The 26017-nt window shown below is 45.7% G+C and overlaps 1 protein-coding gene across 1 annotated transcript in view; it reads left to right on the top strand.

The window, feature by feature from the left end:
* The window catches only part of LOC129695369 (DNA polymerase nu-like), a 29497-nt gene extending 6409 nt beyond the window's left edge, over window positions 1-23088 (top strand). The window contains exons 2-5 of the mRNA XM_055632258.1: window positions 407-485; window positions 15520-15587; window positions 20546-20607; window positions 22449-23088. Coding sequence (XP_055488233.1) covers window positions 407-485; window positions 15520-15587; window positions 20546-20607; window positions 22449-22508 — 269 coding nt within the window. The 3' untranslated portion in view covers window positions 22509-23088. The remainder of the gene's footprint in view (window positions 1-406; window positions 486-15519; window positions 15588-20545; window positions 20608-22448) is intronic.
* Window positions 23089-26017: the final 2929 nt, after the last annotated feature.

Raw genomic sequence — 26017 nt, 5'->3', positions numbered from 1 at the left:
AACTCAACAGGTCAGGCAGCACCTCTGGAGAAAATGGATTGGTGACGTTTCGGGTTAGGACTTTTCTTCAAAGGGTCCTAAACTGAAACATTACCTATATATTTTCTCCAAAGATTCTGCCTGACCCGCTGGTTATTAAAGGATTTTGTGTCTATCTTTCGTATAAAAAAACATCTGCAGTTCATTTTTATTACCATCTGTGTGTAAATGTTGTCCCTCAGGTTCCTCTCACCTTAAACCCATACCCTCTAGTTCTTGAATCCCTCCCCTGGGAAAAATTCTATGGGCAGTTGTGATTTGAACCTGTTATTCTGCAGTAGTGGCAATAACCTGGGACAGTATGATTGGCTGTGTGGTTGTGGATTTGTGCACTAATACTGTTTTCCATGTGTCGTTGCTTATGCAGGTTCTGCAGCTGATATTTGTAAGATGGCAATGATTAAGATTTTCATGAGCATTGCTTCCTCCTCCTCTCTCACAGCAAGGTAGGGAGCAACTACAAAGAACAACTAGAGACATAAGGTACTGGAGTAACTCAGCAAATGAGGCAGTTACTCTGCAAGACATAGATAGGCGACGTTTCGGGTCGGGATCTTCAGAGGGTTCTAATCCGAAACGTCGCCTATCCACATCTTCCAGAAATGCTGCCTGACCCGCTGAGTTACTCCAACACTCTGTATCTTTGTTTGTTAACCAGCATCTGCAGTTCCTTGTGTCTACACAGAACAACTGGGCTGTATCTGTGTATCTGCTTTATTCCCACTGTTGTAATGAAATTCAAAACATTGAAATTGGTTCATTATTGTTACATGTATCGAAATACGGTAAAAAAAACTACTCATGTGTGAGTCCAATTAAACCATACACAATGTAACAGGTAGTGCAAAGAGAGCAGGGTTACAGTGTTCGAACACTCCATTGAGGATAAATGGGGATCCTGTGGATAGGGTGAACTGTTTTAAATATCTGGGAGTCCACATCTCCGAGGATATGACATGGGCATCACACGCCTCAGCACTCGTGAGTAAGGCAAGGCAGCGCCTTTACCACCTCAGGCAATTGAGGAAATTCAGAGTGTCTCTGAGGATCCTCCAGTGCTTCTACGCAGCGGCGATGGAAAGCATCTTGTCCGGGAACATTACCATCTGGTTTGGGAATTGCTCTGCCAAGGACAAGAAGGCTCTGCAGAGAGTAGTGCGTTCGGCCGAACGCACTATGTGAACTTCACTCGCCCCCCTGCAGGAACTATACAACAGGAGGTGCAACTCCAGAGCAAATAAAATCATGGGAGACCCCTTCCACCCCTGCAACGGACTGTTCCAGCTGCTACGGTCAGGCAAACGCCTCCGTTGCCATGCGGTGAGAAAGGAGAGGTTGAGAAGGAGTTTCTTCCCAGAGGCAATTCGGACTGTAAACGCCTAACTCTACTGAACGTTTTTCCTTCCATTATTTATTATGTAAAAGAATATGTGTGTTATGATTGTGTTTATAATTTGTTTGGTTGTTTTGTTGTTTGTCTTTTGCACAAAAATCCGCGAGCATTGCCACTTTCATTTCACTGCACATCTCGTATGTGTATGTGACAAATAAACTTGACTTGACTTGACTTGACTTGACTTACAGTTACAGCAAAAGTGCAGATAAAATAAAGTGCAGGGTCTGCAATGAGGTAGGTTGGGAGATTGGCATTATATCCTTAGATAGACACAAAATGCTGGAGTGAATCAGTGGGACAGACAGGGAAGGAATGGGTGACGTTTTGGATCTAGACCCTTCTTCAGACATCCTTGCTGATAACAGCAGGGAAGACTCTTTTCCTGAATTGCATTTCTGACAATCCTCCCCCTATTACAATGTTATGATGTGCTACTTCATCCTTGAATATCACTCTAACTTCTCAACTAACGACCAAACACCTGATTATTATGTAATTGTTGTATATAACCACAGGAGCTTGCTGCGTCCAAATTAGATCTGCGTTTTCCACCATAATGAGTGCACTTTGGAAATACGTCATTGGCTGTTAAAACCCCGATCTCATGAAGCTGTAGAAATGCAAGTCTGATTTCTTTCTTTGAAAGGGAAAACCGCAGTGCGATTGCAGTAGGTTGCTCCATTTTTAATCCAAACAAAGCATTCGGGGAGTTGTAATTTAATTCCATCCCTGTTGTTGGCACCATCACTTGGTGTAAGACTGATGAAATTGTGCATCTAACGACCAGACTCAGCACTAACAGCAGAGGCAGTGAGAACGCTTTGAAATTTGTGACTAACCGGTCCTGCCTAATGCCAGATAATCTCCTCTCCTCGCCACTCTGTGCAGAGAGGGTGATGCCAGGTTGATCTGAAGCACCTCCAGCAGTGACCCGGCTGGGTGTGACCCAGAGATCTTGTCCGTGTGGTCACACGGTACACTTGTGCGGGCTGCCGTGAAGATGTGATGTTCCCACTACCTGCTGGAAGAAGGCAGTGGGAGTAGGTGGGAGATATTCCCAAGGATGGCTCACCACAGGACCTGCGCTAAAGGCTTCTGGTGATTTACAATCTGTCTCAAACGCACCAAGTCAGTGAAAGAAAAACACAGCCTCAGCCAGTATGAACTTATCAAGGCAGAGAATGGGCATTAGATCTTTATTTTTAATTGTGTAAGGAGAAAAATGAGATGGTGCCGCCAATGTTTGAATTGCATTGTTTTTTTATATCCTTATCTTCCAAATTTCCTTTCCCCCATTTTCCTTTTTATCTCCCCCTCCCAACTGTCTCCTTCCTCTCATAACCATGTCTCCACTCTTCCACTTCTCTCCTTATGCGACCACCCATTTGTCTCCTTTTCACCACCTGCCTTCGTCACTTAGTCTACCCACCTGCTAATCATCCCCCTCACCTGTATCCACCTATCACTTGCCAGGCTTTGTCCTGCCCCCACTTCACTGTTCCAACCTTCTCCCCCTGACGGCTCTCAGTTTGAAGATAACCCGAAAATCGTCTATCTGTTCCCTCCACAGATGCTGCCTGACCCGCTGAGCTTTCATCCAGCAGTTTGAGTTTTGCCCCTCATAGAACAGTACAGTATTGTACAGTACAGCACAGGAACAGGCGCATAAATTATATTGAGTACTGTAAAATAAACAGTGGGCAAGCAACAGCCACTGGCTCAGCTAATGTGCTGTGCAAAGGAAAACAGCAAGAATAGACAAAGTATAACATGTACTCATCTCATTTAATGGGCAGCAAAGATCATGATGCTGCTTCACTCCCATCTGAGCTGACAGCTTTGCTCTGCAACAGCACTGTATTTGGCTGAGGGGAAGATATTCACACTTGGAGAAGGGAGTGCAGGCGGAATCTCAGAGGCATTACAAGTCGTCTCGCAATCCACTGCATTCTCTCCTCTCTCATCCCTTCACACTACCAGAGAATTTGGTTGTAGTGACCACTGACATGCCGTGCCAGGCGTTGGTGCCTCAGGTAGCAGCACTGAAGTACTGTGGCCTCCACAACAGGCTCAAAGGGATATCAACGTTCCAGCCCAGGTCCGCAGAACCAGCAGGCACAGTAAACACAGTACCTGGAAACAAAGAGGAAGCCTCCATTGTGTCCGGAAGGGCAGAACTTCAGGTCAGAATGAAGCACAGGGGACTTCAGCCCCCTCTCCCTACTATCCTACCGGCCAACGTACAGTCCCTTGAAAATAAAGCGGAGGACTTAAGGGCAAGGCTGCTTTATCAAAGGGAGCTGAGGGAATGCTCTGTGTTCTGTTTCAGAGAGACATGGCTCACCCCCAGCTCCCCAGACTCAGCGGTCCAGCCTGAAGGGTTCTCCATCCACCATATGGACCGTACACTGGCATCTGGGAAAGGGAGAGGAGGGGCGTCTGCCTCATGGTCAACTCTGCGTGGTGCTCAGATGTGGCAGTCCTGTCCAACTCCTGCTCTCCACACCTCGAACACCTGGCGGTGAAGTGCCGTCCCTTCTACCTCTCAAGGGAATTCACCTGCGTTATCCTGAACGAGGTCTACATCCCACCCCAGGCAGACGTCCGTCTGGCACTGGAGGAGCTGCACGCCATGGTCAACAAACACCAGACGTCTTACCCCGAGGCATTTACCACCATTGCTGGGGACTTCAATAAGTCAAACCTAAAGAAATCACTCCCTAACTTCCACAAACATGTCTCCTGCTGCACCAGAGGACCTAACACCCTCGACCACTGCTACACCACCACTAAGAATGCCTATCGTTCTATCCCTCACCCTCACTTTGGTAAATCCGACCATACCACGGTGCTGCTTCTTCCTGCCTACAGGCAGCAATTGAAGAGCGCACCCCCAGAGATGAGGACTGTACAGAGCTGGTCGGGGGGGGGGGGGGGGGGGGGAGGCAGAAGAACAACTCCAGAACAGTTTGGAGTCTGTAGACTGGGCAAATGTTCAAGGACTCGGCAACGGACTTGAACGAATACGCCACAGTCGTTATAGACTTCGTAAAGAAATGTGTGGAGGACTGCATCCCTACAAAAACATTCCGAGTGTTTCCCAATCAGAAACCTTGGATGAACTTTGAGATCCACACTTCTGAAGTCCAGACACAGGGCATTCAATTCCGATGATACAGTGGCCTACATGAAGTCCAGATACGACCTTAGTAAGGCCATCAAAAAGGCCAAAAGGGACTTCTGCTCCAAACTGGAGGAAGAGACAGATGTTCGGCAGCTATTGCGGGGCCTGAATGTTATCACTTCCTACAAGGCGAAATCAGGAGGCAGCTCGAATGTCGGCGAAACATCACTCCCTGGCGAGCTCAAAGCGTTTTACGCACGCTTTGATATGGAGAATACTGATGTGCCTTCCCAATCCCCCATTCGCTGTAATGGCATTTCAGTCTCAGTCACAGAGGCCGACGTCAGGAAATCCTTCAGAGAGGTGAACCTCCGAAAAGCACCTGGACCTGATGGTATACCCGGTCGTGTTCTAAAAACCTGTGCGGACCAACTGGCTGGAGTTTTTACGGACATTTTCAATCTCTCACTTCTGAGGTCTGAGCTCCCCACCTGCTTTAAAAGGGCATCAATTATACCAGTGCCCAAGAAGAGTAAGGTGACGTGCCTCAATGACTATCGACCAGTGGCACTAACGCTGGTGGTGATGAAGTGCTTTGAGAGGTTGATCATGGAGCAAATAAACTCCTACCTCGACAAAAACCTGGACCCACTGCAGTTCGCTTACCGCCACAACAGATCAACAGTGGATACGATCTCGCTGGCCCTCCACTCTGCTCTGGACCACTTGGACAACAAAAACTCATATGTCAGGCTGTTATTCATCGATTACAACTTGGCATTTAACACAATCATCCCCTCCAAGCTGGTTACCAAACTCGCAGAACTAGGTCTCTGCGCATCCCTCTGCAATTGGATCCTCGACTTCCTCACTCACAGACCACAGTCTGTTCGTATTGGTGGAAATGTGTCAGCCTCGATAACAATCACAGGAGCACCACAAGGCTGCGTGCTCAGCCCCCTGCGTTACACACTTTATACTCATGACTGCATAGCCAGTCACAGTGTGAACTCCATCATCAAGTTCGCTGACGACACCACTGTTGTGGGACGTATCACTGATGGGGATGTCAGAGTATAGAAGAGAGATGGAGCAACTGTCCATATGGTGCCAGCGCAATAACCTGGCCCTCAACACCAGCAAAACCAAAGAACTGATTGTGGACTTTGGAAGGAGTAGGAGGGGAACCCACAGCCCCATTTAAATCAACGGGTCGATGGTTGAAAGGGACAAGAGCTTCAAATTCCTGGACGTGCACATCTCTGAAGATATTTCCTAGTCCGAGAACACTAATGCAATTATCAAGAAAGCTCATCAGCGCCTCTACTTCTTGAGAAGATTACGGAGAGTCAGTTTGTCAAGGAAGACTCTCTCTAACTTCTACAGGTGCACAGTAGAGAGCATGCTGACCGGTTGCATCGTGGCTTGGTTAGGCAATTTGAGCGCCCTGGAGAGGAAAAGACTACAAAAATTAGTAAACACTGCCCAGTCCACCATCGGCTCTGACCTTCCTTCCTTCAAGGAGATTTATCGCTGCTTCAAAAAGGCTAACAGTATCATCAAAGACCCACACCATCCTGGCCACACACTCATCTCCCTGCTACCTTCAGGTAGAAGGTACAGGAGCCTGAAGACGGCAACAACCAGGTTCAGGAATAGCTACTTCCCCACAGCCATCAGGCTATTAAACCTGGCTCGGACAAAATTCTGATTATTTTACTTCGGAGTCACGTAAGTGACTACGTGAAGACCCCGTCCAGCATGCATGCGCGACATAGCGTCTCACGCAGTGCACAGCGATGGACGGGAGTACGAGCTCTCCCACAACAATTTGAAAACGGACCTTCAGGTAAGCAAATCTTACTCTGTGGACATGGTGTTTTCAAAACCCTGTTCTGTTTTATTTTAAACAGGAAGGGAACAGGGAAAACACCAAGGAAGATCATTCCCGTCGGGCTGCAATGGACCAGGAGGGTTCCAGCGGTGGGGAGCGACTGGCGGCACCTGGACCGCACAACGCTGCGATCCACAGTCACCAACAGCATTCCGAGCCGAACCCAGCGCCGCTAGCATAGCTCAAAAGGGAACGTTGGCGACCAACCGCAGTGGGCTGGATGAAAGGCACAACGGAAGTCGGACCGGCCGGTTCACTTAGAAGAGCCCGGCACGGTAAACTCACCGCCCGAGAGCGGCTAAAGGTGACCGTTTCAAGCCTTATGGAAAGGTTCATGGAGCAAAAGCTCCAGCAAGACATGCTCCGGGAGATGGGGCAAGCTCGCCAAGGGAGCACAAACACTTCCGCTCCAGTGCACTAACAGCACTGGCCATCGCATCTCCCTCAACAGAGGGGAGTGTTGATGACCAGGACTGCGCTGGTCAAGAAGAGGGGTCACTGGCTGAAGAAAATCGGGAGTATGCTTGAGGTACAGGATCAGGAAGAGCTGCTGGGTGTGGTGAACCGCTACATGGCAACACCACGAACGGGACGGCCGTTACAGCCTAAACTGGCGGCCAGCTTACTACCTGTCCTTTAAACCTCTCCAAGACAGGTAGACTTTATCACGCCTCCCCAAAAATTGCATTTGCTCAATGTGCCTGCCATTACTGGGGGTACATTGAGCAGGGTATTTAAACCCAAAAACTTAAAATTGCAAAAATGTTGATATCCCTGACGTCGGCTATCACTTCATATGCTCATTCCATGGAAAGGGTTGACATGCCAAAACACCCTGGCTCTACTGTGCAACACAGTATGTGATTAACAACCTCCGGAAGGAGGTCATAGACCTGCCCTCAACCTCAAAGAATTCGCAGGACTGTGTAGAATGCCCGTCACAGAACCACAGATCCTCAGCACAAACCACAGCAAAGAATTACCAAATCAAGTCTAAAATCTGGACGAAGATTCCAAGGCATTTGGCCTCATGAGGGCAGGACCTGGAACGAGCAAACCACGCAAACCCAGACGGCAGTACCTCTACCCAACCACCAGTAAGCGTCTACTTCATGGTACTGGTGAAAGCTCGGGGCCCGCATACCATCCCCGCAAGTCTTTCGGGACAGGGCCCAGAGCGGGCCCCATGGAAAATGCGCCACCCCCCAACAACACCACCCCGACAGACAAGGAACAAGAAACCGAAGAAATGAACACACCACCAAACAACAATGGAGGTAGGTGGGTCTGGTTCCTACCATCACATAAAAGGTGGGGGAATTGTGCAAACAGGGGAGAAACTACACCTGGTTTTGGAAGCATGAAGAACTATCACACTTGGTAGTTATATACCAAAAAGTATTCAAGGATAAAAATTGAATTCAAGAAAAACTTGCCACCAGTTCAGCATGCACCCCAAAGGGGTTTACCCTCTGACTAAAAAGAAAACATGAGGGACAAGCTGAACTGGAGAAGTTACATACAAAGGTGTCATAGAGAAATCAAAATATGAACCTTTGGAATTCGTATCAAATTTACTATAACCAAAAAAGATGGTGAATGTCGCACCATCATTGACTAAACCACATTGAATACTTTTGTCAGGTATACACACTTTAATGGAAAACATTTGTAACTGCCAGACAATGGATTTTCTAAGGATACTTTATGGCAGGCTTCAACTTAAAAGATGCATACTATTCAGTACCCATTCATAAAGATCATTGGAGATACCTAAAAAATTACCTGGATGGGGTAACTATGGCAGTACAAAATATTGGCTAATAGGCTAAAATGAGCCAAAACTGTTTTCCAAGATATTCAAACCAGCGCTGACACTATTAAGGAAACATATTGTCATGGCATATCTCGATGATATTTAACAATAGACAAAACCATGGAATTAGCTAATTCAGCAGCATTAGCTACTAAAAACTTATTGAACCTTGGGCTTTGTCATCCATCCAGATAAATCTACGTTGACACCATCCACAACTATGAACTATCTGGAATTCAATTAACTCAGTCGACATGTCTATAACGTTGCCAAAAGAAAAGTCAGCAGAATTGGCACAAACCTGTAACAAATCAATGGTTAACTATCAACCAACCATTCGACAAAGTGGCAAGAGTAATTGGGAAATCAGTAGCAGCATTACCAGCTACTTAACTTAGACCTTTGCATTAGAGCAAAGGTGCTAGCGTTTTAAACAACATACAGGTCACTTTGACTGAACCAGGAAATTGCCTATTTTCAGGCCTATAATAATGGAAAGAGAACATTTGGAATAATTCCTGTCCCATCATTTATCAATAACCCATATCCAGAACAGGTGGTAGATGGACTAATCTAGAATCATCACTACTACAGACACTGGACATAAAACCTAGTTGGAAATGTTGGGTGCGCTCTATGTGTTAAAAGCATATTGTTCAAAAGTGCACCACTTTGCATGTTCGTTTACAATTTGACAATACCACAGTGGTGGCCTATACTAACCATATGGGCGGGATAAAATAAATATTATGTGACAATTTGATCAACACAATCTGGTAATGGTGTGTCGACACACATATTTGGCTATCAGCAACTTACCGAGCAGGTAAGCGAAATACTGTAGCAGGCATGTTAAACCCCAAAGTATTTGCTGAAATTACAAAGCAATATGGAACACCAGATATCGATTTCTTTGCATCCCGACTGAATCACCACGTACTGATGTATGTCGCTTGGGAACCAGACCTTGAGGCAGCGGCGATGGATACATTCTCGCTGAACTGGGGGGGAACTAATCTCTATGTTTTTTCCCCCTTTTCTGCCTCATCAGTCAGGTACTACGCAAAATACAGATGAACTTTGCTTCGGACTTTTTGATAGTACCCGACTGGCCTACCCAGTTCTCCTTGACAGGGTTATTGAAACCCATGACCATTCCCAGTGGACCAGATCTACTGATCCACCCTGTATCAGGCGAAAGTCACCCATGCCGTGGCAGAATAAGCCTACTGGGTTGCAGATTCCAAAATGACTTTTTGATGGACCTGGGATTGTCAAATAGGACCATAGATACAATGACAGCATCTCACCGACTTCCACCAAGAAACAATATCTCTCCAGTATAAGAAAATGGGAAACATACTGCTCGAGAACAGAGACTATCTACTAATCAACCACCATATCTATGTACCGGAGTTCCTGGCCAGCCTTCACCACGATGAAGGTCTGAACTATAGCACTATCAAATCAAAAGTGCACTGCCAGTCTTTCTAAGACAGGTACCAAGGGAAACAGGCCATAGGGTCTCATCCACTGGTGGCCAAATTAATGAGACGTACCTTCTATTCAAAAACCCCTAGACCTAGATATACCAAGATCTGGGATGTCAGCGTTGTCCTGACATACCTAAGGGATGGCCACCAGCCAGATCCCTTACACTGAAAACAGCTACCCTGTATACGGCCATGCTGATGCCTTAGTCTCAGCATAAGGGTCCAGTCCTTTTACCTATTCAGACTGGACAATATGGTCGTAACATCAGACCAAATACATTCACCATTCAGGAGCTGGTGAAACAGAGTAGACCAGGAACTTCAGGACTCATTATGGATTTCTGGGTATACCCACCTGACCACCGTTATATGTCATGACTCACCTTCTACAATATAGCAACACAACATAAAATTCCCGAGGGAGACAAAAAGCGACGATGGGTCAGTCACAAAAAAGCCACTGGGTCAGGGTACCGAGTCAAACCATCTCTAGATGGCACAAACAGGTATTGGGAGCTGCTGGAGTGGATACCGATACTTACACATCTCACTCCACCAGGGCAGCATCCACGTCGGCGGCTAACAGTATGGATGTGCCATTGGGCCTACCCTGGTAACAGCAGGGTGGTCCATGGAAAGAACTTTCAAACATTCTACAACAAGCCATTATAAAACCTGTTTCACTTGCAGAGAGAATTTTAGACGCTGCAAAAATATATAATTTAAGCCGGGGGAGCATTAATTTCTTTGTTATTATTTTTAAATAATACCATTATTGTTTTACAAACAGATTCATGTTTGATTACGATAACATACTTCCTCCCTTGGATGACTTCGGCAGCGAGTGAAGTATGGACTGTTACACGGTTTGAAATCACAGAGCTTTAAAATCTTCACGTAGTCACTCACGTGACTCCGAAGTAAAATAGTAAGATTAAACGAGAACTTACCATTTTGAAGTTTGATCTGTATTTTATGAGGAGTTACGATGAGGGATTACGTGCCCTCTGCTCCCACCCTCAATTATAGAGATCAACTGGTATCTTAGTTCTACTTATCTTTACTATGTTTATTTCAATTATTGTGTTTTTCTGTGATTCCACACCGCTGCTTTGAAGTATGTCGCGCATGTGTGCTGGACGGGGTCTTCACATAACCCCTCATCGTAACTCCTCATAAAATACAGATCAAACTTCAAACTGGTAAGTTCTCGTTTAATCTTACTATTATGAACCCATTTTCTGTTATTCTGCACTTTATCAGTTTATTTATTCATGTGTGTATATATTTATATTATGGTATATGGACACACTTATCTGTTTTGTAGTAAATGCCTTCTATGTTCTGTGTGCTTAAGCAAAGCAAGAATTTCATTGTTCTATACAGGGACACATGACAATAAAATCACTTGAACTTGAACTTGAACTTGAGCGTTTGACGGCAATGGGCCTTTACTCACTGGAGTTTAGAAGGATGAGGGAAGTTCCTCATTGAATCTTACAGAATTTGGAAAGGCTTGGAGAGAGTGGATGTGGAGAGGATGTTTCCACTAGTGGGATTGTTTATGACCAGAGGTCATGGCCCCATAAAAGGACGTTCCTTTAGGAAGGAGATGAGGAGGAAGTTCTTTAGTCAGAGGGTGGTGAATCTGTGAAATTCTTTGCCACAGTCGACTGAATGCCAAGTCAATGGATATTTTTAAGGCAGAGATAGATAGATTCTTGATTAGTATGGGTGGTCAGGGGTTATGGAGACAAGGCTGGAGAATGAGGGTGGGGGGGGGGGGGGGGGGGGGGGGGGGGGTTGGGGTGGCATGGTGGCGCAGCAGCAGTAGAGTTGTTGCTTTACAGTGCTTACAGCGCCAGAAACCCAGGTTCGATCCCGCCTATGGGTGCTGTCTGTACGGAATTTGTAAGTTCCCCCCGCGACCGCGTGGGTTTTTGCCGAAATCTTTGGTTTTCTCCCGCACTGCAAAGACGTACTGGTTTGTAGGTTAATTGGCTTGGTATCAATGTAAAATTGTCCCAGGTATATGTAGGATAGTGCTAATGGTTGGGGCACGCTGGTCGGTGCAGACCCGATAAACCGAAGAGCCTGTTTCTGCGCTGTATCTCTAAAACTAAAACTAAAACGAAATGGAGCTGAGAGGGAATCATAGGTCAGCCTTGATTGAATGGCGGAGTAAACTTGATGGGTCGAATGGCCAATTCTCATCCTGTCACTTATGAACTTATGAATTTATGACAAGAAGTGCTGGAGTAACTCAGTGGGAGGATACTGGACAGTAGCGCAGCTGGTAGAGCTGCTGCCTCACGGTGCCAGAGATCCAGATTCCATCTTGACCTCGTGTGGGGTTTTCACATTTCTCCCTGTGACTGTGTGGGTTTCCTCTGGGTGCTCTGGTTTCCTCCCACATCCCAAAGATATGCGAGTTTGTAGGTTAATTAGCTTCTGCCAGGGTGTGGGGAGTGGATGAGAAAGTGCAATAACATAGAATTAGTGTGAACGGCTGATCGATGGTCGGTGTGGACTCAGTGGGCTGAAGGGTTGCTGTATCTCTAAACTAAACCTACCCACATAGTCACAGGGAGAATATTCAAACTCCACCCTGACAGCAGCCAAAGTCAGGATCGGACCCGGGTCACTGGTGCTGTGATGCAGGGGCTCTATCAGCTGCTCTGATAAAGCTGTTCCTGAATCTGGTGGTATGTGCTTTCAAACCTTTGTATCTTTTGCCGGATGGGAGTGGGGAGAAGAGGGAATGACCGGGTGTGAGCGGTCCTTGATTATGTCGGCTTCTTATGTATTTATTCAGTGCCTGCCTCCCACTGATTGTTCCTTATCACAGTCTTAAGCGTCTTTAGTATTGACTGAGCCCTGGCGACCCTGTATCATATTCAAAACTGAATAAACATCAAGTGAAATTAAATAAATGACCATTCATCTCGATCTCTTCCCAGACTCTCGACAAGTGTTTTTTATTTTCAGAGGGCAAATTAATTTTTTCTTGAGTCTAGCCAGTAGCAAAGATGTGATGCACTCTGATTTAATAGAATTTGTTTATGGGACCAAAGGTGAACATATGAATGACTGAATGTTAATATTCCTGCAGGTAAGCTGGTATATTTTGAGCTGGAAATGTAATGATAATCACTTTAAGAAGTTCCTGTTGTCACAATTCAAAAACTCTCATCCGTATGTTTGTAGCTGGCTCTGGAAACAGCTCTCCCAGTCTTGTAGCATCCTTCAACCCTATCTCTGCCTGAATGAGATATCATATGTTACTGGACTAATGCCCATAAATCATTTTTTATCCAGACAAATGAATTCAAATCTCACCACTGACTGTGTAACAAGGACCTGCAGATGCTGGTTTAGGCCAAAGGTAGACACAAAATGCTGGAGTAACCCAGCGGGACAGGCAGCATCTCTGGAGAAAAGGAATATGTTTCAGGTCAAGACCCTGCTTCAGACTGAGTCAGGGGAGAGGGAAGCTAGAGAAATGAAAATATTCAGAACAAATCATAACCGGCACTGATGGTCAATGAACCCCCAGTGGTCCATTGTTGACTGTGGAGAAGGTGATAACAAAGGGAAACTGGCAGGGCGACTAGGGTTGGGGCTTATTTTGCTTCAAATATTCCAGCATTTTGTGTCAATCTCACCACTGACTGCTGGGAGAATTTAAACAAAATCCATTAAACAAATCTGGGATCAAAACAAAAGCCAGCTTCAGTTAACTGTTGTAAATCCAATCTGGATCAGGAAAGGACTCTCCATGCTTACCTACACGGAACTTGCATCTTGGCATCTTGGCTGGCATGGATGTGTTGGGCTGTACAACTCTCTACAAACTGTAGCCATGGATGTGTAGCAAACTCAGTGATGATGCACACCAGCATGTACAAGATGGGCAGAATGGCCTGCGCCAGGTTTGCTGTCAGAGTCATTCATGTTGGAGATAATTGTGGTGGAAGGATCCCGGATATCGTAGTGGTCAGGCAGTGCTAACTGGCAGCACCTGTGGCAGCAATGACAGACAGTGGCGACCAATAGCTTCACCAACAGTCAGCACTGACAGGCAGTCCTAACAGGCAGCGCTAATAGCTGTACCAACAAGTAACATGGTCAGGTAGTGGCAACAGGCAGCACCAATAGTTGAACCTACAGTCAGCATAAACAGGCAGTGCCATCAGGCAGGACTATGGGGAGAAGGCAGGAAGGAGGGAGAGACAGATCAGCCATAATTGAATGGCGGAGTAGACTTGATGAGCAAGATGGCCTAATTCTACTCCTATTCCTTATGACCTTATGACCAAAATCTGTACCAAGTACCAAAGATACTAGAGGAGCCAAGTATCATGGTCAGGCAGTGTCAACAGGCAGCACCTGTGTTTGAATGCCATCCAGTCAAATCAGATAATACTACAGGCACTCCTCGACTTACGTCATGGGAAACCTACGTAAACTAGCACTTACATAAGCAATTCTTTAAGCCCAGTGATGTCCACATGGTTTCCGCGTCGGAGTGCCCTCCATGTCTCCACCTCAGCGCTCCCACGTGGTCTCCACCTCATAGCTCCCACATAGCTCCGTGTTGGTGCTCCCCCCGTGACTCTGCGTCGGAGCTCTGCCGTGGTCTCCATCTCGGACCTCCCCTGTGGTCTGGGTTAGAACCACATTTGGCCCCATAGTGAGGAGTGTAAATGGAACATAGTGGGAACATAGAACGCATCCTTGCAGGGCACTGGTGTTGAGAACTATTGTGGAGAATGTGTAGTCTGTACCTCGGTGCATGTGACAATAATAAATCAATATCAATACAAAAATGTGTCAGTATCACTGGTATAATGAGCTGGTCATCCTCACAGTCCTCTTGTTAGATCTTGCTGTGCACAATGTAATTCTACATTGTAGCAGTGGCTGTTAAGTGCTTTGGATGACCCTGGTGCTATAGAAATGCATGTAGTACTTTGTAAGAGTGCAATAATTCCCTGACCCTTGTTGAGATTGTCCAAGTGTGCCTGCTCGCTTTATGATGCCTAGGTTTTTATGTAGACGTTTCTGCTTACCCCCTCCTTCAGCACTGAAGCAGTGCCTAATGCATAGATATTGATGAAGCTCATCCATCTGAATGCTGCCTGCCTTAGAGGGTGTAGTTATAAAGAGAGATTGGACAAACATGGATTGTTTTCTCTGGCGTGTTGGAGGCAGAGGAGTGAGCTGATAGCAGCATATACAATTAGGTGGAGTAACTTTTCTCCCAGGGTTGAGATTTTAAAGACTAGAGGGCACAGCTTTGAGGGGCAAAGTTTACAGAAGATGTGTGGTGGCGGTCCTATTTCACAGAGGGTGGTGAGTGCCTGGAACGTGCTGCCAGGGGTGGTATGTGAGGCAGATACAATGGTGGTATTTAAGAGGCTTTTATAAAGGAGCATGGATATGCAAGGAAACATAGAAAATAGGTGCAGGAGTTGCAATAGGTGCAAGGGCCATTCGGCCGTTCGAGCCAGCACCTCCATCCAATATGACCATGGTTGATCATCCAAAATCAGTACCCTGTTCCTGCTTTCTCCCATATCCCTTGATCCCATCAGTCCTAAGAGCTAAATCTAACTCTCTCTGGGAGGACACGGATTACGTGCAGGCTGAAGAGATTAGTTACTTTGGTACGATTCCATTTCCTGCGCTGTACTGTTCCATGTAGTATATTCGTCTGTACAGCATTGTAACTGTTTCTGCTAAATTCTGTTCCAGATTGGTGGCCCAGATTCACGACGAGCTGCTGTTTGAGGTGGAGGATGCTCAGATTCACGAAACGGCAGGTTTGTGTGTTTTAGAACTGTGGTACCAAGTATAGACTCATTTCCCCCACTGACCCCTGACTGGCATATATTGTGTATGAGTTTACTGTCACTCTACACCTCCATCCCCCACCACTAAGGTCTTAAAACCCTCCATTTCTTCCTCGACCGCAGAACCAGCCAATTTCCGTCCACAACTTTCTGCAATTTCTTCTAATTTATTTTCTTTTCAGTTGTGTGTAATTTGTGTAATTTATGTATAATTAATGTTTTTGGTCTGTGGATTTGTCAGGTTGGGTCAGTCTTTAATTGCCCATCTTAAACTCCATGCCCCTTAAGTTCTCGAACCCATCTAGACAACTTTAATCCTACCTCAGCAGTGCACATTGATAGACCATCTCTTGCATATCTTCTAATTGTGTTTTGCACTAATATCGTGTTTTTTTCTTTTCACCGTCTTGTAGAATTTATGTATAATTTACATTTTTTATTGTCTCAGTCTATGCGCCTGTACTGTTTCTGCAAACAAAACTTTTAATTGTGGGCATACTTCATCGTACTTGTGCATCTGGTAATCAACTCGACGACTTGATTAACCAGTACTTGCACAGGGCTAAAATTATCTGCAATGGCAAAGATGCGGAGAGAAAAAGAAGGGTTATTCTCGTAAACCTCCACTGAACACTCTCTAACTCCAGCATATCCTTCCTCTGGTATGGGGCCCAAAACTGCTCATAATATTCCATGGGGTGGTGGGCCTGTTTCCATGCTGTATCGTTCAATAGGAAGGTGTTCTATAAAAGCTAGATGGTATAATATAAATGTTAGTACAATTGGTATATCAGGTTGCAATGCATTGAACAAAGAATAATGTGAAAAGTGTTGCAGAAAACATGAGACGCATCCAACATGTATAAATCACTTTAGACTTTACTTTAGACTTTAGAGATACACAGATACATAGAACATAGGTGCGTGAGTAGGCCATTCAACCCTTCTGATTCAGCCCTGATCATCCAAAATCAGTATCCCATTCTGCCATCTCCCCATATCCCTTGATTCTGATAGCCCTAAGAGCTTTATCTAACTCCTGCATCGTCAATCAGCCCCCACTGCTTTCCGAGTCAGAGTTTTCCACAAATTCACAGCTCTCTGGGTGAAAAGGTTTTTCCTCATCTCAGCTCTAAATGGCCTACCCCTTATTCTTAAACTGTGACCCCTGGTTCTGGACTCCACAAACATCAGGAACAAGTTTCCTGCATCTAGCGTCTCCAATCCCTTAATAATTTTATACGTTTCTATAAGATATCCTCTCATCCTTCTAAATTCCAGTGAATAAAAGCCCAGTCATTCCATCCTTTCATCATATGACAGTCCTGCAATTTAGAAGGATGAGAGGGGATCTTATAGAAACATATAAAATTATTAAGGGATTGGACACGCTATCGAGTGAATTAACCTTGTGAACCTATGCTGCATTCCCTCAATACCAAGAATGTCCTTCCTCAAATTAGGAGATCAAAACTGCACACAATACTCCAGGTGTGGTCTCACCAAGGCCCTGTACAACTGCAGAAGGACCTCTTTGTCCTATACTCAAATTCTCTTGTTATGAAGGCCAACATGCCATTAGCTTTCTACACTGCCTGCTGTATCTGCATGCTTACTTTCAGTGACTGATGTACAAGGATGCTCAGATCTCATTGCACTTTCCCTTTTCCTAATCTGACACCATTCAGTTATTAACCTGCCTTCTTGTTCTTGTCACCAAAGTGGATGACCTCACATTTATCCACTTCATACTGCAGCTGCCATGCATCTGCACACTCACCCAACCTATCCAAGTCACCCTGCGTCCTCATAGCATCCTCATAGAATCCTCTTCACAGTTCACACTGCCACCCAGCTTTGTGTCATCTGCAAATTTGCTAATGTTACTTTTAATTCCTTCATCTAAATCATTTATATTGTAAATAACTGTGGTCCCAGCACCCCACTAGTCACCACATGCCATTCTGAAAGGGACCCGTTAATTCCTACTCTTTCTCTACTGTCTGCCAACCAATTTTCTATCCATGTCAATGTCTTACCCCCAATACCATGTGCTCTAATTCTGCCCACTAATCTCCTGTGTGGGACCTTAGCAAAGGCTTTCTGAAAGTCCAGATACACTACATCCACTGGCTCTCCCTTATCCATTTTACTTATTACATCCTCATAAAATTCCAGAAGATTACCCTTCGTAAATCCATGCTGATCCTGTTACTGCTATCCAAATGCGCCGCTATTGCATCTTTAATAATTGACTCCAGCATGTTACCCACCACCGATGGGCTAACTGGTCTATAATTCCCTACTTTCACTCTCCCTTCTTTCTTAAAAAGCAGGATAACATTAGCTACCCTCCAATCCACAGGAACTGACCTAGTATCTATAGAACATTGGAAAATGAATGAATGAATGAATGAATGACTGAATAAGTTTATTGGCCAAGTATTCACATCCAAGGAATTTGCCTTGGTGCTCCACCTGCAAGTGACAACATGACATACAGTGACAGTTAGGAATGACACATAAAACATTAAACATTAATAATAAAACATTATTGATTAAACATGTGAATTAAATAAAATACCAGAGCTTGGTGGCTGTGCCAAACCAGGCCATAGGAATAGGAATAGGAATACTTTATTGTCACATGTGACCAAGTACAGTGAGATTCTTTGCTTGCATACACAATGTATACAAATAACAGCCACTTGCGGCATGATGGAGAAGGTGAGGACAGACTCCACGATGTCCGTATAGAATCACCAATGCGTCCACGATTTCTAGAGCCACCTCCTTGAGTACCCTGGGATGCAGACCATCAGGCCCTGGGGATTTATCAGCCTTCAGTCCTATCAGTCTACCCAACACCATTTCCTGACTAATGTGAATTTCCTTCAGTTTCTCCATCACCCTAGATCCTCTGACCCCTAGTATATCTGGGCGATTGTTTGTCTTCCTTAGTGAAGACAGAACCAAAGTACCTGTTCAACTCATCTGCCATTTCCTTGTTCCCCATAATAATTTCACCTGTTTCTGTCTTCAAGGGACCCACATTTGTCTTCACTAATCGTTTCCATTTCACATACCTAAAGAAGCTTTAACTATCCTCCTTTATATTCTTGGCTAGGTACAGCGTGGAAACAGGCCCCTCGGCCTACCAAGACCGTGCTGACCAGCGATCATCCTGTATACTGACACTATCAATCAATGAATGCATTGTGGGATGTAAGAGATGGTGCATGAGAAGCTCAACTTAATTGTCCTGATTAATTCACAATATTTATTCCTGCGCTCTGGGATTGACCTGGATCCTCCCTGCTCTCCGCTGACCTGGGCTGCATTCCCTGGCAGTCTGCAGCTTTCTTGAGGCACTCAGACCTCCTTCCTATTCTATAGCTACTCCACCCTCAAGCCACAACCCTTTACTGAGTGAAGCGCTGCCCACCTGCCACCTACAGGTCCGCCGCTAATTTTCCGGCACCTTTGGTTCTTGAGCCTTGCCGTATTATCCGTTTTGCAGGAGCACCAGAAGTCATGTCCTCGGGCGGTGGGGGCATGATACTGGCCTGCAAAGTCTGCTACCGGAGCAGATCTGCCGGCTCCGACCAGGCCAGAGTTCCAGAGCCCCGGCCACTGGCGGAAAATTCGACCCGACAATCGGCACGGAAGTCCCGATGAGGATGAGATCGGCCACCTCACCCGACCTAAGCGCCACATTTTTAGGGGAGACTTCCGGGGGAATTCAAGAGCGGTCTCGTAATTTTGTCCAGATTAAAGTAGATGCTAAACCACCAAGTTGCCGGAAAATCGGCTGTGAACCTGTCTCAGCAAAATATACCTAGACAGAGAGATGCCCTTGTCGGACATCCGACAGGTTCACATTTAGGAATGCCGAGCAAAGCACAAAGTGCTGCAAGAGCTCTGTGGGTCAGGCAGCATCTGTGGAGGGAATGGACAGATGACAATTCAGGTCGGTCCCCTTGTTCAGATTCCTCTCTCTAACGGAAGTTCTGTGAAACCCTCGCCCCCTTTTGATGTTGTGACCCAGTCACTCCCAGCATCTACAACTGCTTGTGTCTCCATTTTAGTTTAGTTTAGAGATACAGCATGGAAACAGGCCTTTCGGCCCATCGATCACCTGTTCACACTGGCTCTGTGTTATCCCACGTTCACATCCACTCCCAACACACTAGGGGCAATTTACAGAGAGCCAATTAACCTATAAACCCGCACGTTTTGGGGATATGGGAGGAAACCGTTGCACCCGGAGGAAACCCACGCGATCATGGAGAATGTGCAAGCTCCACACAGACAGCACCCGAGGACAGGATCGAACCTGGGTCTCAGGTGCTGTGAGGCAGCTGGTTTACCAACTGCACCACTATGTCTTTCTTCAACTGCTTGACTTCTGAGGGCAGGTTACATCTGTCTATCTCAGTGGAGACACTGAGATAGATTATTCTCATTGGAGCCACTCAGACTATCTTTGTTCAGACTTTACTGGCTTTACCTTGCACTAAATGTTCGTCCCTGATCATGTACAATATGAATAGCTCGATTGTAATCATGTATTGTCTTTCCGCTGACTGGTTAGCACGCAACAAAAGCTATTCACTGTGCCCGGGTCATGTGACAATAAACAAAACTAAACTAAACTGAACTATCCCTCCCCCATTCAGACCCTCAGTCCGAAGAAGGGTCTCGACCCGAAATGTCGCCCATTCCTACTCGTCAGAGATGCTGCCTCACCCACTGAATTACTCCAGCAATTTGTGTCTACCTCCCCCATTCACTATCTACTCCACTCTGTTTCACGGGGGGGAGAACTCTTTTCATGTCACCATGCGCTGTAACCTCTGCGTAATGCAATGGACTACTTGCTAAGTTTCAACTTGTCTGATAACTCACCATGCTTTCTCCATCTGCAGAGCTTGTAAAAAGCACCATGGAATCACTGCAGTCCATGGAGGCTGTTGGGGTGCATCTGAAGGTAAGACGTACAAGGACTTAAGCCCATTTCAGCCACAGGTTGTCATGGTGTGGAGGCCAAGTGAATGGATATTTTTAAGGCAGAGATGGATAGATTCTTGATTAGTACGGGTGTCAGAGGTTATGGCGAGAAGGAGAATGAGAGAGAGATAGATCAGCCATGATTGAATGGCGTAGAAGACTTGATGGGCCGAATGACCTAATTCTGCTCCTATCACATGACCTTATGACCATGCTTTGCCAAAGGACTATGTAACGATTATCAAAGAAAGGGTTTAACTATTTTAACGGGGCTAAACACCGGAGAATGACTTTGTAGGAAGATCGGGGAATGCCGGATGAGACAAGTGCAAGGGACTAACTTGGGGTTGGATGAGGTAGCAGCATAGAATCAAACTGGGTCAAGGAAACTGGACAGGTGGGATAGTGTACAGGATAGTGTTTTGCTGTGGGTCAAAGGGGCGGTTTCTGTGATGTACTGCACTAAAAAGATGGGTTAGATAACATTTTTCTGAAGAAGGGTCTCAACCCATTCCTTCTCTCCAGAGATGCTGCCTGTCCTGCTGAGTTACTCCAGCATTTTGTGTCTATCTTCAGTGTAAACCTGCATCTGCAGTTCCTTCCTAAATACGAGAGTGTTTAGTTTAGTTTAGAGATTCAGCATGGAAATGGGCTATTTGTCCCACCGAGTCCACGCCAACCATTGATCAGCCATTTACACGCTAGTTCTACACATTCCCTGTATACTAGGGGTAATTCACAGGGGTAATTAACCTACAAATCCGCACGTCTTTGGGAGGAATCCAGAGCACCCGGAGGAAACCCACAAGGTCACAGGGAGAACGTGCAGACTCCACACAGATGGATCGAACTCGGGTTCTCTGGCACTGTGAGGCGGCAGCTCTACCAGCTATGCCACTGGACCACTCATTAAGCTGAGCGGGGGAAATGTAAAGGAGATTTACAAGGTAAATTCTTTACACAGCGTGGTGGATGCCAGGTAATGCTGCCAGTGGTGAAAGCAGATACAAAAGCAACATTTAAGAGGCTTTTACAGAGACACTTGAACAGTCAAAGGCATGGAGGGATACAGGCCATGTGCAGTCAGGGACAGTTAGTTTGGATTGGCATCTTGTTCGGCACAGCCATCTATGGCCAAAGGACCTGTTCCTGTGCTGTACTGTTCGTTATTCTAGGGCATGAAAGTATAAGTTTACATTGAGTAGGATGGGGGAGAAATAATTTAGGGCTGAATTGGGTTGGATTGGTAAAGAAAAGATTAAGGTAAGAGGAATGGGAGTGGGTAGCATGGGATAAGGTATTGTTGGCTGGCTGGCTACTGTCATATAAAAACTAGATGGTATATAAATGTTCATGCATTTGGTATATCAGTTTACAGTGCATTAAACAACAAATAAATTGGAAAGTGTTACAGAAAACATGTGATGCTGCCAACATGTATAAATTACTTTAGACTTATCTTTATCTTAGACTTTGGCGATACAGCGCGGAAACAGGCCCATCGGCCCACCAAGTCTGCTCTGACCAGCGATCACCGTGTATACTAACACTATCCTACACATTAGGGACAATTTACAATTTTACCAAAGCCAATTAACCCACAAACCTGTACGTCCTTGAAGTGTGGGAGGAAACCGGAGCACCCGAAGAAAACCACGTGGTCACGGGGAGAACGTGCTAACTCCGTACCGACAGCACCTGTAGTCAGGATCAAACCCGGGTGTCTGGCACTGTAAGGCAACTCTACTGCTGTGCCACTGTGCCACCTGTACACTGTACTGCTAGGTTGTTATTTTTAGACTTATTTTCTGTTCTCTGCAGGTCCCTTTAAAAGTGTCTCTCCGCACTGGGAAGTCGTGGGGCTCAATGAAGGAGCTGTAAGAGGTGGGGAGTTGTCACACGATGCTTTGGCAAGCTGTCGGACTGCCCTTGTTTTCCCCCGATGCTGCCTCTCAAGTAACTTTCCTCTCGTTGCCTTTGACGCTCGGGGCAATACTAAGAGCACCAAGCTGGTTTTTACCGGATTATATGATTGACATAATTAACAAGTTGTTTCTAAGTAAGTTATGTTGAGCTGCATGTTTTAGTATCTTGTTTCCGTCTACTTGGTTTGAAAACAATGTTTATCGCTGTTTCTGGATAATAATTTACTCTTGTTTGCTGCTATATAATAGTCGTTTGACGTGCTTGTCGAGACACAGAAGGTGGCCATTTGACCCATTGCATCCATGCTGGCCACTGACAAAGCAACCCCATTCCCTTTGACATTCATCTCTAACCACTTCCCTCTCGTATGTTTGATCATTCCTCAGTTTAAACCTCCTTCACCCACTTTGTAGGCAAGGGCCACCATAACACAGCCAGCTATGCAAAGATGTGTCCAACTCTCCAGTTGGGCTTCCTGTGAAAAAGTTGTAGCTTAATCAAATTAGACATGGTTTTAAATAATGGAGCGGAGAACAGATTCTTGTTAACTTCACAGTCAAATAAATAAGAGTCAATGACTTTACTGCTTTTCCTCCATCTTCTCTACATTTGAATTAGCACTCCAGCCCACCACGTAATTGTAGAAATAATTTCTTGCAGTTGGTGCCATATGTTGGTTGGAGATCTGTGGCCAAACAAAAAAGTCAATGGGGATTTCTCACCAAGTAATCAGCCAGTACAAGCCTCCCCGCTGGCTGTGAGATCTCTACAATCTTCCTCACACTCAATGTATTGGTGCCCCAGTGACCTTTGTATGTGGAGTGCACAGGGATTCAGTGCAGGTGGCTAATGCACAATGTCTTTGCTTCACCAAGGCCTCAAGAGGATGGAATAGTTACACAGTGAAGAAAAGTGTTACACTTAAAAAAAAAAAGAATCCACATTATACTGTTGATTATAAAAATATAAGAAATGGCTGGTAGAGTCCGGTGGGATAGTGGGATCGAGTCGAGGTTACTGAGACGGATCAAGGAGCTTACTGACTGTTTATGTCATAGGAGCAGTATTAGGCCATTCGGCCTATCGAGTCTTCTCCGACATTCAATCATGGCTGAACCATCTCTCCCTCACGACCCTGTTCTCCTCCCCCCCCCCCCCCCCCCCCCCCCCCCCCTGTTTATTCATGTGTTTGGGAACAAGCTGCAGTTCTCAGTCCTCCACCTAGCAGAGAGTGCCTCTCCATGCCCAATCTGCCATTGCCTCTTGAGTGTCACCTGCGTTAACATCTCCTGTCCTAGATGTGGCCCTTCAACCGAATGAGTTCCCAGCGAACTAATCCCACTGGTCCAGTCTGCGGGGCTAAAGCTGAGGCATTTGTTTTTTAGCTGTTTGGCTCTCATGCTATTGTGCATTTGGCTCTTTGTTTATTGTGTATTTCAGAAGTTGCCTTAATTAAATATGTTCAGCAGTTAATTTCCACATTGTGATTTCTTGGTCTCCCACTGCTGACGTCTGCTCTCTTGGGATTTAGACTTGAGTAGAACAGTGAACATGGGCGGCACAAGGAAAACATCATCTGTGTGAAATTCTACAAATCCCAAGTAACCTGAAGCCGTAACGGCAAACAAAAACCCTGACGGGAAGGTTCCAAGCCAACTTGTGTTATAGTTTATTATTGTGTGTTATACAGCATTATAGACCACTGTTTCACCTGTCAGACTAGGCCACTGTTTCACCGAGGTCCGCCAAGGCCTGCTGGATCCCCCAATTGCTCAGCATTTTAACTTTCCTTCCCATTCCCATACTGACCTTTCTGGCCTGGGCCTCCTCCATTGCCAAGGTGAGGCCACATGCAAACTGGAGAAACAGCATCTCATAGTCCCGCTTGGCTAGCTTACAAACCTACCAGGTGAACATTGATTATCCAACTTCAAGTGAAGCTCCCGACCCTCCCCTTCCACTGGGTGCACACACCTCCCACCACCTTGTCCCTTTCCCACTCGTTTCCCACACTTTCATGTCCCCCATTTCCCTTTATCCCTCCTCTTTCTCGACCCCATCCATGTACCCATAATCCCGCTTTACACTTCATTCCTCCTCTCCTCTCCTTTTCTGATCTTTTCACGTCTAGTCTCTGTCACCAATGTGCCAATCAACTCACCTCCCCCATCTTTCATGTCCACATATTACTTGCCAGACTTTGTCCCATCCCCCAATTCTGTTTCAGCTTTCACCCCCCTATAATAATAATAAAACTGAAGGGTCGCAACCCGAAACATTGTCAGTCCATTTCCTCCACAGATGCTGCCTGAGCCGCTGAGTTCCTCCAGCACTTTGGCTTTTGCTCAAAGTTCCAGCATTTGCAGCTTCTTATGTTTCCAGGATTCCTCTATTCTTCAGTCTAGATCCTACAGTACCTTGGCATTACAGACCAATTGCATTGCATTGTGTATGTTTTCACACAGTCTTGTGTCTGACAGTGGTTCAAACCTTTGCCTATAATCTCGGCTTCAATTGTCCCATCCTCAGTGTAATTCATATACTTTGCTCTCGGTTGTATTTGACAGTGAGGGAGACCATGGGGAGTGTTTATTACCCCTGAGTCTCAATTCTTGGAGACAGTCTGTGAGGCAGAGTCTCCTGTATGCCCCCCTAAGGTATCTTGCAACCATTATTCCACTGAATCAGAAATTATTATAATTCAAATTTTTGCAATTTCTTCACTTGAACAATTCCTCTGCTCTTATGTTTAACTGGGGAGACCAGACAGCTTGCTTGGCAGAAACTGACTCAGCCGCTGTTCCAATTATACAGGGGCTGGAACAGTTCCATTGAATCCACTTGCTACTCAAACTCGCTGCCTCTGCCAACCATCAAGGCGATCAAGACAATGCTCCCGTCCTTGGTCTTTTTCACAAACGGCCAGATTTCAGGCCACTGATTCAGGGCAGGCACATAGATCATGCAAATCTGGTCTGGATTTGCATAAATACTGCAACCACTGAGATAGAACATGAGGAAGAGTTGCCAACAGGGCCCCAAATCTGAGGAAGGAGGTGCTGACTCTGGAGAGGGTCCAGAGGAGGTTTATAAAAATGATCCCAGGATTGAGTGGGTCAACATATGATGAGAGTTTGATGGCATTGGCCCTGAACTCGCTGGAGTTTAGAAGGATGAGGGGACACCTCAATGAATCTTACAGAATAGTGAAAGAGTGGATGTGGAGAAGATGTTTCCACTAGTGGGAGAGTCTAGGGCTAGAAGTCATACCCTCAGAATTAAAGGATGTTCCTTTAGGAAGGAGATAAGTAGGAATTTCTTTAGTCAGAGGGTGGTGAATCTGTGGAATTATTTTCCACAGAAGGCTGTGGAGGCCAAGTCAATCGATATTTTTAAGGCAGAGATAGATAGATTCTTGATTAGTATGGGTGTCAAGGGTTATGGGGAGAAGGCAGAGGAATGGG

Source organism: Leucoraja erinacea, chromosome 3, assembly GCF_028641065.1.
Source record: "Leucoraja erinacea ecotype New England chromosome 3, Leri_hhj_1, whole genome shotgun sequence".
Lineage (NCBI taxonomy): Eukaryota > Metazoa > Chordata > Chondrichthyes > Rajiformes > Rajidae > Leucoraja > Leucoraja erinaceus.
The sequence above is the reverse complement of the archived record's forward strand: the minus strand, read 5'-3'. Positions and strand labels throughout refer to the sequence as shown.